Below are 12,501 nucleotides of genomic sequence, written 5' to 3' on the forward strand. Positions count from 1 at the left end.
CGCCCCCTCTGTCGGAGCGTACACCGTCGATTGGCTAGGAGTACTTGAGCAGCGGAAGCAGCTGGCTGGCGCGCGGACTCGGGAGGGGGAGACCTGTGAAGATGGCGGCAGTGGTGGAGGTGGAGGTTGGAGGAGGTGCTGCCGGGGAGCGGGAGCTGGATGAGGTAAGTGTTGAGAGTCAAGGAGGGACTCGGCCTGAAACTGCAGGACGGAAAGGGAGGTAATTCATTGGAAGTAATTCATTTCATAGGAGAGACGGGATCCGAAGAGGGAAGGAGCTAACTGGGGGGGCGTATGCACGGAGAGGGAATTCTGAGGTAACCTGAACTCGGGGACTTGAAGGTGGTCTTGGGGGTAGAAGACTTGCAATAACCTCAGGGCGGGAGGTGGAGAACAGAAGAGAAGCCAGAGGGGTAGTGGTGTAAAATTTGAGATTGTTAGCCGGGGGCCTTAGGGTAGGGTTTACGGGCTGAGAAGGTAGCTTGAGTGGGAGGGGCGTGGACTTCGGTGAGGGAAGGATGGGCTTTCACTCTGGGAAAGGACTGATTAGGTGTCGGGTGGGGGTCGAGGATGCGGACCCGGGAAGTGTGGTAATTTACTACTACGTATTGTAGCTTTGAGGTTTTTTGTTTGTTTGTTAATCAATTAGTATTCACTATTGATTCATTATATATACTTTACCATTTGATTTATTTTTATGTAAGAGCTATTTTAGTTATCCTTACAGTCTAGGAGTTTGTACATAATGTATGCTTAGTAAAGTTTGGGTTACTAATGAAAGAACGAATGGATGAATGAATAATTGTACTGTATACCAAAATTCATCCGTTCACTCATTTAACACGTTAAGTATTACATTAGTGCTTAGTTCTGGGCGAAGTGATAGGGACACAAGGGGCCCTCCCATTGAAGAGCCCACAGTCTAGTGGTGGGAGACACACAAGAAGACAAGCCATTGCATCAGAGATATACTGGAATGGTGGCACTGAGAAGAGGGGACGGATTCAATTTGGGCTGGGGAAGGCTTCCCAGAGGAGCTGAGTGTTAAAGGATAAAGAGCTCTGTCTCTTCTAGACCCGTGAATTCTTTGAGGGTGTATGTCCCCTTTATCTAATAGACACTTAACAACTGGTATGTTGAATTACCAGTGGCCCTTGAAGGAATTATGGGGAGGAAGGAGATACTGAGTTTGAAGGAAATGAAAAAACAGTGTGGAGAAGCAGAGAGAGAAGGTGAAAACAGAAAAGGAAAGGATTCTGAGGCCAAAGATAAATTCCTAGCTAGGACTGCTTGTGGTCTTGCACATGACAGTATCTGAACAGCACTGAGGAATAGGACGAGGGAAATTGATTATCAGGAATGGAACCTGTGGAATGTCTGAGGGATCAGAATCTTAGAGGTCCTGGCTGTGTTTTGGGTGGTGGGGTTGGTGGGGAGAATTGAAGATGAGGCCCAGAGAAAGGGATTAGAAGTAGACTTAAAAAGCAAAGACTGTTGCTTGGTGGTAGGATGACTTCGAGTATTTTGATTGGGATTATTAAGGTGAGCAAAGGAGACTGAGAAACTGTTGGGAATTAGAGCAGGTGTTGTTTTTAAAGAAGCTTTTAGTACTATACCTCCCAATGACTGGAGACTAGAGGTGTTTGAATACCACCTGGTTGGTGAGGTAGTTGTGAAAATGACCTCCAAAGCCCATTCCTCCCTTAAGTTTCTGTGATTACAGTTGGCTGAGGTTCAGAGATATACTGTATTTGAAAGCGCCTTGAAAAAGGTAAATACTGTATTAAAGTTACTGAATATGGTTTGTTAGTCACAGGATCTCCTTTGAGGGAAGCCTGATTTCAGTTACATATACTAGCATTTATAATGTAAGACTTTTTTATTTTTCCTCTTAGCTTTTCTTCCCTGATTGTTTTTAGAACTTAAGAGCTTATATTAGTGTCATGCCTAGAGGTCAACTATATGTAAGCACAGACATTCACCTCACAAACTTCTGTTACCTGTTACTGAGAAATAATATGATTTGTGGTCTGGGAATTCTGTATGGACTGGTTCTGTCCTTTATGTTTTTAAGGAAGTAACTGATAAGTAGGAATAGTCAATCATCCCTTTAAGTTCCAAACAAACAAACTCTCCCCAAAACACAGGTCTAGTCTGGCAGACCTTAGTTTATGTGTGAGTTTCTGCTAATGTCTCCCCAGCTGTCTCTTAGCAGCCTTAACTAGTGAAAGAAGGTGAAAACCACCTTTCAATTTGTAATTGTGGGGATCTGTGTGCTATGCACTGGGAAATCAAAGATGAGTAAGACAGCATCTTTACCAGCTTATAGATAGCGAAGAGACTTGCAAATAGCCCCTTAACAATATGAGATAATTGCTATAATGGAGTGTGTAACAAATTCAGTGGGGCACAAGAGACAGGCACTTGTGTTGGCTAGGGGAAGTCATTGAGGTCTTTATGATAGAGAAGGGTTTACAAAGAAGTGCTGATTTGCGTGTGGCATCAGAGTAGCCTTTCTGTAGCACTTTCTGCTTGGTAGGGACTGTGCTGTAGAGCCCAGATTCTAAAAGAGTAATGGATACCCTAGCAAAAATGCTGTTGATACTTTTTGCCACTCCTTTGGTTTGTTCTTCCGAATGTTGTGCCTATGTTTTTCAATATCAGATGTCATCCGTATGATAAGTAGTCTAGATTGGCAGTCATCAGTTCATTCATGATCCTTTCCTCCTCTTTTGTCTTTTTCATTATTGCTTTCTTTAATAGTTGAGGTAATTTAGGCTTTGCTAACTGATTTTCCTGTTTTAGAGAGGTGGTTAGAAAAGAGGGCTTAGAAAAAGACCTACTGATAAAAAAGGCTATTGTTTATCCTTACCATAAACCAACCCCTGTTTAAAGCCCTTTCCTTTCGTTATCTCATTTATTACTAACAGTAGCTCTGTCAGTTAGATGATGTAAACCACATTTTATAAGTGAGGAGACTAAGGCTACAGAGGTTAAATAGTTTTCCTAAAATTCCACAGTTTGGGAGTGGGGAAGTGCAGAGTCCAACCCAGGTCTGCTAGTGCTATCCTGAACTTAGCCCATGAGACACTGAGGACCTTGATTCCATTTCTTTCTCTATTATTGTGCTCTGGGGGTAGGTAATTTAAAAATGTATGGGCTCAGTTATGTGTGAAAATTGATCTAATACATTTAATAAGTGACTGTTTCGAAAGAGCATTTTGAGTCTCATTTGTGAGTTATTAATTAGTATTCCCTATTTATGATTGAGGAAGTTGAGATTCAGAATTTTGAGACATTCCAACAGTCTTGCAACTAATAGGTGTTATTACTAAGATTTAAACCCATTTTTATAGATTCCAAAGTGTTTCCCTTCAATTTAAAGACCTAAACTGCAGACTCCTCTTACTAAAGTAAACTAGCCCCGTCTTTTATGTACAAAAGTCCCATTTCCCCCAAAACATGAAGCAGTATTTCATTCCTGAGAGTTTCAAAGTGCAGACTAACAAAAGGAACATTGGTTTTTCTGTACAGATTCTTTAATTTACTGATAATTTGATTCTGTTACATCCCTGATCGTGAGCAGTTAGCCCAGTGGTAGTTAAGGAGATGAGAGATGGGTCTAACCAGCTCAGGCTGGGTATTAAACAGGCTGTAATGACTGGCTAAGCTCAGTCCTTTCTCTCAACAACCACAGGATACTTGAGTATGTAGGGTAAAGCCTGGGTGCTGGCCAGGAGGCCCACAGCAGATTCAGATCTACTCTTGGACACAGCGAGTTCCTTCCAGAAGGGATAGCTGGCCAAATCCTGAGAGGAAATAGAGGTATCATTTTGGCACACACACAGCTGGCTTGGAACCTAAGGTAGAAAAGCACTTAAACATCCAATCAGGGCCAGCCCATCCGCCTAGCCAGTGCTTGCAAATTCTGGATGTGTCCACTCCCAGTGCTTGTTCATCTGCCAGAATAGTGTGATAGCATGCAGATCAGTGAATAGTTTCCAGCTCAAGTTCAAAGCAAGTATTCCAGCCTACAACTAACTTGAGGTATTATTGCCTCAAGTGCATAATTTACCTCTCCTGGGCTCTTTTATTCTTGCTAAAAGAGGAGGTTGGACTAGATTGGTTTTCAAACCTTTATTTAGTCGCAAAACCCTTTATTCAAACAAAGTCTCACTTTGAAGCCTTTGGTCCTTGAAGGGACTCAGAATTCCTTGGGTGTCTCAAGGAGCTTTCTCTTATTGCCTGCTGATTGGACGATCCTACTTTATATTCCTTCAGATACCTTTTACTTCCCTAGCTCAGCCCTACCAAGCATTATTTTACTTGTCTGTCTCACCCACTAGACTGGTAGCTACATAAGAAAGCAAAGTCCAAGTCTTTTTTGCTCGTTGTAGTCTCTTCGCTCAGCATGGTGCCTGGCATACATCAGACTCCTAATAAGTGTTTGATAATTATTATTTTTGAGTAGCAGTAATAACAGCTACCATTTAGCAAATGTTTGTGATATGCCAGTTCCTCTGCTCAGTAGTGTGAGTGTGTGTATTTTTGGGGGGTGGGGGGAGAGAAGAAGAGAAAAATCAACCAGTTGCCTCTCACATATGCCCCAACTGGGGATGGAGCCTGCAACCCAGGCATATGCCCTGACTGGGAATCAAATCAGCAACCTTTTGCTTTGTGAAGTGATGCCCAACCAACTGAGCCACGCCGGCCAGGGCAGTACATACTTTTTGAGTGAATGTTTACAACATCCTTGTGAGAAATGATCTATTGGATTAAATTATGTCTAAAACTTTCTGATTAGTGTCAGGTCTTTGTTGGTGCTGTCCTGTCTGCCTAGAATACCTTCCCTTTCCCTCCAAATTCCACCTGTACTTTAAGGTTGTTCTCTTGGCTTCTAGAACTATGCTGTTCTACACTGATAATTTCTTTCCTAGCGTTTTATAATTTTTCTGTGTTCATTTATTAATTTGTCAAGCTTTTCTGAAGTACCTGCTGTGTGCTAGGCACTGTGCTATGCCTGATAATACCAAGATGGATGAGGAGTTCATAGACGAGCATAGGTAGATAAATACAAAAATGTGTCACAGGTGCTATGATAGGGGGTACATCAAGGATAAAAATGACAATCCATGTCATACTTCTCTGCCCACCTAAATTGGTAGACCCTCAGCAGGCAGGCTGTGAAAGTTACCATCCTTAACTCTTTAATTAGTAATCACTGCTTTGTTTTGTTTTTTTCTCTTGTGGGTATCTCGCTCTCTGTAGACATTTGATAAATGTTCCTTGTTTCCTGGGGTTTTCTTCTATAGGGATTGTTGGTGAAAGCCAAGATCTTACTGAGTGATTGAGTCCTGTGTAACTGAAATTTAATCTTGGATATCTGACCATATATTCTGGGATTTTTTAAAGGCACGTAAAATGAGTAGTAGAATAATGTAGTTGGAAAGAAACTAGAGTAGTTAACAATAGACCTAGGTTCTAGACTAGAAGTAGCGGATTTGTTTTATCGCAGAGATAGCCAAATGATAGTAGATGCTTAGAAGGTTGTGTTGAAAAGGATTCTGAGGCCAGGGCTCAGCAGGAGAGTGCTGAAGGTGAAATAATATGGAATGCTTGCTTTGTTCAATGTCCTTAATAAGTGTTCTATACATATTTTATTTTATGTTAAGATTTTGTTTATTTTTAGAAAGAGGGGAAGGGACGAAGACAGGGAGAGATCATTGTGTGAGAGATTGGTTGCCTCTCACACGTCCCCAACTGGGGACCTGGCCCACAACCCAGGCATGTGCCCTGATTGGGAATTGAATAGGCAACCCTTCGGTTCACAGGCCAGTGCTCAAACCACTGCGCCCTACCAGCCAGGGCGTTTTATATACATTTCAATACCACAGCCTTATAAGGTAGGTACTGTTATGGTTATCCCCATTCTACAGATGTGGAATCTGAGATATAGAGTGTTTAAGTAATTTACTTAATGTCGTACAGCCATGGGACAGAGCTGGGGTTCACATCCAAGACTCTAACACCTGTGCTCTTAACTACTCCGGGCAATATGAGCACTATATAAGTGTGGGATTTCAGAGATGATTGGACTGAGGTCATGCTGTCTGTTTCTTCCACAAGACTAGATTCTCCTGGAAAGTCCTATTTGTGCTTATATCCCTGGTGCCTGGCATAGAGTATGATTCAATAAATGTGTGAAGATGCGAACTTATGAAGGATTCCAACCTCTCTGTACCTCAGTTCTTCATCTGTAAAATGATTGGTTTGGACTAGACAACCTTCTAGAGGTCTCTTACAGCTTTGAAAGTCCTGGATCCCAGTGTTTGACTCTGTCTTATGTTTCCTGTAATTCCTCTCAGGTATTCAGTAAAAACTAGTGAATGACTGAATAAAGGTATAATTATTGTTAATAATCTGTGCTAATAATATTGGATGAGAGAAAAATGGTGATAGAACAATTGTAGATAAAAGGCCTATATATGACCTTTATAAAATATTTTCTTTATTTACTTTTAGAGAGAGGGATAGGGAGTGAGAAAGAGAGGGAAAGAAACATGTGAGAGATACATCGATAGGTTACCACTCACACGCCCCCAACTGGGGGTCTGGCATGGTGCCCTGACTGGGAACTGAACCAGTGACCCTTCAGTTCTCAGGCTGGTGCTCGATCCATTGAGCCACACCAGCGAGTGCCATAACCACTGACGTTTTATGCAGGGTCTTACACTCTGGCAGACACATTTCTGCAGACTGTCTTTCCTGTTTAGTTTCCCATTACAACACCTCCCATCCCCAGCTCACTATTGCTTTCTAAGTCACTTTTTGATTAACCTTATGAGTTAATAACTTATCTAATTCCAGAAGGAGTTTAAGGTGTCATTTGATCAATAAATGGGGGGTTGGAGAAAGAGGAAGAAAAGATGAAGAGAGATGTTCTAATTCCTTGAGTGCAGGGGCTCTCTTTCTCACCTCTGTATATTCCTCAGTGCTTAGCACACAGTAGACACTGATATATTTATTGAATAAATGAGAATGTAGGTGTGGATCCTGCTTAAGATTAAAGAAATGTTGACTAAATCAAAGGTTAACTGATGTAAATAGTGCCTGACAAATATTTGCTTATAAACTGCTTATGAAGCATTTTCATGTTTAATTAATGCCACATTGCTCCTTATCAGTGAGTTATAGGCACAGAATCTGAGGCCCTGCTTTCTGCCACCATATCTCCCTATATAGATTTCTGTCAGCACTTAGCATGTTCCATTGTTTGTCTCCCCCATTAGGCAGTGAACTCCTTGAGGGGACAGAATGATATCATTCTTCATCTCTGTCTTCCCAGCACCTAATCTCTCACAATAGCTAGAACATAGTAGATATTCAAATGTTTATTGAACTTGAGTCTTAAATCTAGTCCAGCCACCCATGTTGAACATCCTCAGCAAGTGATCATTCAGTCTATGTTTAAACCCCTCTAATGATAGGGAGCTTATCATTCTACAGTAAGTCTACGTATTCCCTCTTTGAATACCTCTATTGCAAAATTCTTCAGGTCTTCTTCGGACCTTTCCCCAGATCTTGCTTCTTTGCATCTTTGACCCTTGGAGAGGCACAAGTGCTGCCAGAGAATGCCTCTGGAGATTGTGGGCTCAGTCCACCTGGGGCTATTTGGCTTGAAAATTTACTCAATTGATAGCCAACCAAAAATAATCCATCTGGTGTCATCTCCACTTTATTTCTCTGTGTTTTCCCATCTTGAAGTCATTTGTTAACTCTCTGCTCCTCAGAGGAAGACCTGTAGGTAAACTTAAACTCATTAGTTTCCTCTAAAGTGCAGCTTTCCCAAGGGAATGCAGAGTTACAGCCATGGGGCTTTTGGTCCTGGGCAACTAGAGAGAAACAGTGCAGAAAGGGGAAGCAGAGAGCTGGAGGCAGAGCACAGAAGCTCTGCCACAGTTTGTGTTCCCTCTGTCCTTTCTCCTTCTGGTAGGGTGTTCTCAATAACTGAATGCCTCTGTTACTTAAGAGGTCTCCAGTGACATTGTACTCCCCATTGTCCGTAGGATTGAACCTAACCTCCTCTTGAGTCTGTTATTTAGTGTCTTACAGACAGTCTTTTCTCCTTTTATTCTAATGATGACAATAATAGCTAACTTTTTTAGTGCCTGCTATGTGCCAAGCATTATGTTAAGCATTTTACATGCATTAGCTATTTTAATTCTATTTGAATACTATTATTATCTGTATTTTCCAGATGAGGAAAACTGAGGCACAGGTAAGTAATTTATTCAGGGTTGTATAGCTTGTAAGTGGAGTTAGGATTGGAACCTAGTGATGTGACTCCATGATCTCTATTGTTGGTGTACTCTATAATATGGATTCACTATTTTCAAAATTCACTGTGTGTATATATATATATATATATATATATAAAGATTATACTTACTTTTAGAGAGGGGGGAAGGGAGGGAAAAAGATGGAGAGAAAAACATGTGTGAGAGATACATTGATCGGTTACCTCTCACATGACCCCAGCTGGAGACTTGGCCCTGCAACCCAGGCATGTGCCCTGACTGTCAATTGAATCGGCGACAATTCGACTCGCAGACCAGCGCTCAATCCACTGAGACACACCAATCAGGGCATCACTATATATTTGTTAAGCATTTAATTATGTTTCTTGCCTTCAAGGAGCTTTTACTTCAGTTAGACAAATAGGACATATAGCCTAGTTGGAAGGGAAGTGGCTTTTATTGTAAAATAAGAAATACTAAATACCTTATCAGTAGTAAAAACAAAGTGTTATTGGGGAATTAAATCCCATCTCATGGTATGGTTAGGAAAGACTTCATGGAGGGGCAGCCATCTGAGCTGGGCCTTAATGGATGACTAAATTTCAATAGAGAAAAAAGTATTAGGAATAAAGCCCCAAGTAAATGTGAGAAAGAAGGATGTATTTGGGGATCAACAAGTAAGAGAGGACTAAGCGCTAAATCTAGAAACATAGGTTGGGACCGACATGAGGTTGACTTTGAATGTCAGCTGGGAAGTTAAGATATTGGGTTGGTCAAAAAGTTTGTTTGGTTTTTTCCATATGATGGCTCCAGTGGCTCTTAATTGTCTTTAATTTCATTTGAAACAATTTTGTTAGACTGTATTGTGACAACTGTCATATCAGCATTTATTTATTTATTTATTAAAGGATTTATTTTATTTTTAGAGGGGAAGGGAGGGAGAAAGAGAAACATCAAGGTGAGTGTGGTTGCCTCTTGCATGCCCCCAACTGGGGACCTGGCCCGCAACCCAGGCATGTGCCTGACTGGGAATCAAACCGGTGGCCCTTTGGTTCGCAGACCTGTGCTCATTCCACTGAGCCACACCAGCTAGAGCTCAGTGTGCACTAAAACAAAACATTGGTGAATTTTTGTGCAGTCATTTCAATATTGAAGATGAAAGAAGATACACAACATTTTTGGTGTATTATGCTTTATTGTTTCAAGACAGGTAAAAACACAACTGAAACACAAAAAAAGATTTGTTCAGTGTATGGAGAAGGTGCTGTGACTGATCGAATGTGTCAAAAGTGGTTTGCGAAGTTTCTTGATACTACTGACATTTTGGCCAAATAATTCTTTGTTGTGAAGCTGTCTTATGCTTTGGAAGATGTTTAGCAGCACCCCCAGCCTCTACTCACTGAAAACCAATAACAGGAGATAGCTCACATACTCAAAATATCCAAATCAATGAAGTTACTGGTAAAAATGAAAAGTGTGTCTTTTCTTTTTTTCTTTTTTTTAATGGAAATAACTAGATGGACTCTTTGGTCAACCCAATATGTTTATTTGTTCCTTTAGCCATCCATTTTTAAGTGCTTCTATATGCCAGGTACTGTGCTGGGGACACAAAAACAAAGACATAGCTATTGCTTTCAGGGGGGTTAATAGTCATGTAGAGGAAGACAGACATAGAAACAGATAATTGTAGAATAGTGTTAAGTGTGTGTTATGGTGGCACAAAAGAGGGGATGGTTAACCGCGCTTGGGAGATCATTAAAGAGGTAGAGAAGATGCTTGAGAAGGTTCTTGAGGGTAAATTTGAATTCAGTAGCCAGTCCCAGAGGTAGGGAAGAGTGGTTTAGTAAAGTGGAAAGATATGAAAAGTCTTGGAGGCATTAAACAACATGGACTATTCTGGGAACTGTAAGAAAGACAAATACCATACGATACCACCCAATACAGGGAACTAATGAACAACCCAAACAAATGAGCAAAATAGAACCAGAGGCAAGTAAACAAGAAGCAGACTGACAGTGACTGGGGGGAAGGGGAAGGGGATAAGGGGGAAAAGAAGGGAAAGGGTTTAGTAAAGGAACTAGTATGAATGACCTACGGACATGGACAATGGGATGGGGATGGACTGAGGGAAAAGAGGTGGGGGGGGAGCAGTGCGGGAAAAGTGGGACAACTGTAATAGAAAAAACAAAAATAAATTTTAAAAATACATATTACCAATCTTTGAAGCCCATTTTAAATTTGTCAGTTAAAAGTAATAGTATCACACTGAGTGAATTTTATAGAAGAATATGCATTATTACACAATCTTAGAACAAGTAGTAAAAATTTTGTAATGGCAGCATTATATAACCTTGGTGTCCATCATAGGGATGAGGTAAAAGATATTGAATATACTTTGAAAACGTTCTATCACTTCTAACATGTCATTGGGCTAATGCATATAGAATAGTAAACAATAAATCGAATACTGAAATATTAAAAAAAGAATTTATAACTGGAGTATATATAGTAAGGGATGGCAGTGAGTGATAAGGTTGAAGAGTCTTTTAACAGCATGCTAAGAAGCTTGGGTTTGTACCATGTTCAGATCTGTGATTCAGAATGATCAAGTGTGGTAGAAGTATTAAAGTTATTTTTGGAGTGATCAGGTTGGGGAGAGGAGAAGAAATTACTTAGGAGGACTGCAGTAGTCTTAAGATAAAGATGAAGGGGATTTGAGCAAGAATAAAAGCAGTGAGGGTATAGAAAAGTGAGCAGCTATAAAAATATTAAAAAGCAATGCTTCCAGTTATTTTTTTGACCCTTCTGTTCCTCTTCCTAATTCATTCACTGACACATTCATCAAGCATTAATTAATTAATTATTACTATTTTTTAATCCTCACCCAAAGATATGTTTTTATTGATTTTAGAGAGAGGGAAAGGGGGAAGAGAGAAACACAGAAACATCAATGTCAGAGAGAAACATCGATCAGTTGCCTCCTGTATGTGGCAGGATGGGGGATGGAACCCGCAGCGTAGGTATGTGCTCTGACTGGGAATCGAACCTGCAACCTTTTTTTTAAATAAAAGATTTTATTTATTCTTTTTTAGAGAGGGGGGAAAGGAGGGAGAAAGGGAGAGAAGCATCCCTGTGTGAGAGAAACATCTATTGGTTACCTCTCACACACCCCCAACTGGGGACCTGGCCCGCAATCCAGTCATGTGCCCTGACTAGGAATTGAACCGATGACCTTTTGGTTTGCAGGCTGGCTCTCAACCCACTGAGCCACAGTAGCCAGGGCAAACCTGCACTCTTTAGATGGACTGGATGATGCTCCAACCAACTGAGCCACCGAACCAGGACTCATCAAACCTTTATTAAGTGTGTACGTAATCTGTGTTGTTTTTTCTTCAAATATTTGTGACTTAAGTATATCAGGCGTTTTTCTAGGTCCCAGTAATTCAAGAATAAACAAGACATCCTAGGTCTTTGCTCTTGTGAAGTTACTCTCTAATGGGCGAATGCAGATAACAAATAAGTAACAAATAAGACAACTCCATATGGTGATAAGTGCTCTGAGGAAAGTAGAGTAATGTGGTAGAGAACGAGGTGCTACTTTATTTTTTAAATATTTTATTTATTTTTAGAGAGAGGGGAAGGGAAGGAGAGAGAGGGAGCAAAACATCAATGTGTGGTTGCCTCTTGCATACCTCCAACTGGGAACCTGGACCGCTACCTGGGCATGTGCCCTGACTGGGAATCAAACTGGCAACCCTTTGATTCTTAGGCCAGCATTCATTACACTTAGCCACACCAGCCTGGGCGAGGTGCTACTTTAAATAGGGTGGTTATGGAAAGCCTCCTAGAGGTGATATTTGAACCAAGACCTGAATAATGAAGATCTAGCAATTTGAAGATTTAGGAGCAGACATGTGTCAGGTGGAGGGAGAAGCAAGTTCAAGTAGGTGTGAATGAGCTAAGCATGTTTTGGGACCAAAAAGAAAGCCAATGTGACTGTATTACAGTGAGCAAGGGAACACTAGTACCTTATAAGGTAGTCAGATCTGTAAGGACTTAGAGATGCTGCTAAACATACTGAATTTTATTAAGAGTACAATGAAGAACTTTAAGATGGTTTTAAAAGTGGAAGTTAAGTGAGCTGATTTTGCATTTTAAAAAAGTTCTTTCTGGCTGCTTTCAGGAGATTGGACTGTACGGAGGG

The 12,501-nt window shown here is 40.8% G+C and overlaps 1 protein-coding gene across 1 annotated transcript in view; it reads left to right on the forward strand.

The window, feature by feature from the left end:
* Positions 1–72: 72 nt before the first annotated feature.
* The window catches only part of RNF121 (ring finger protein 121), a 95,331-nt gene continuing 82,902 nt past the window's right edge, over positions 73–12,501 (forward strand). The window contains exon 1 of the mRNA XM_090264839.1: positions 73–164. Within this exon, the coding sequence (XP_090120965.1) occupies positions 102–164 (63 nt within the window). The 5' untranslated portion in view covers positions 73–101. The remainder of the gene's footprint in view (positions 165–12,501) is intronic.

This window comes from Furipterus horrens, unplaced genomic scaffold (assembly GCF_987537825.1).
Source record: "Furipterus horrens unplaced genomic scaffold, mFurHor1.1.pri manual_scaffold_2, whole genome shotgun sequence".
Lineage (NCBI taxonomy): Eukaryota > Metazoa > Chordata > Mammalia > Chiroptera > Furipteridae > Furipterus > Furipterus horrens.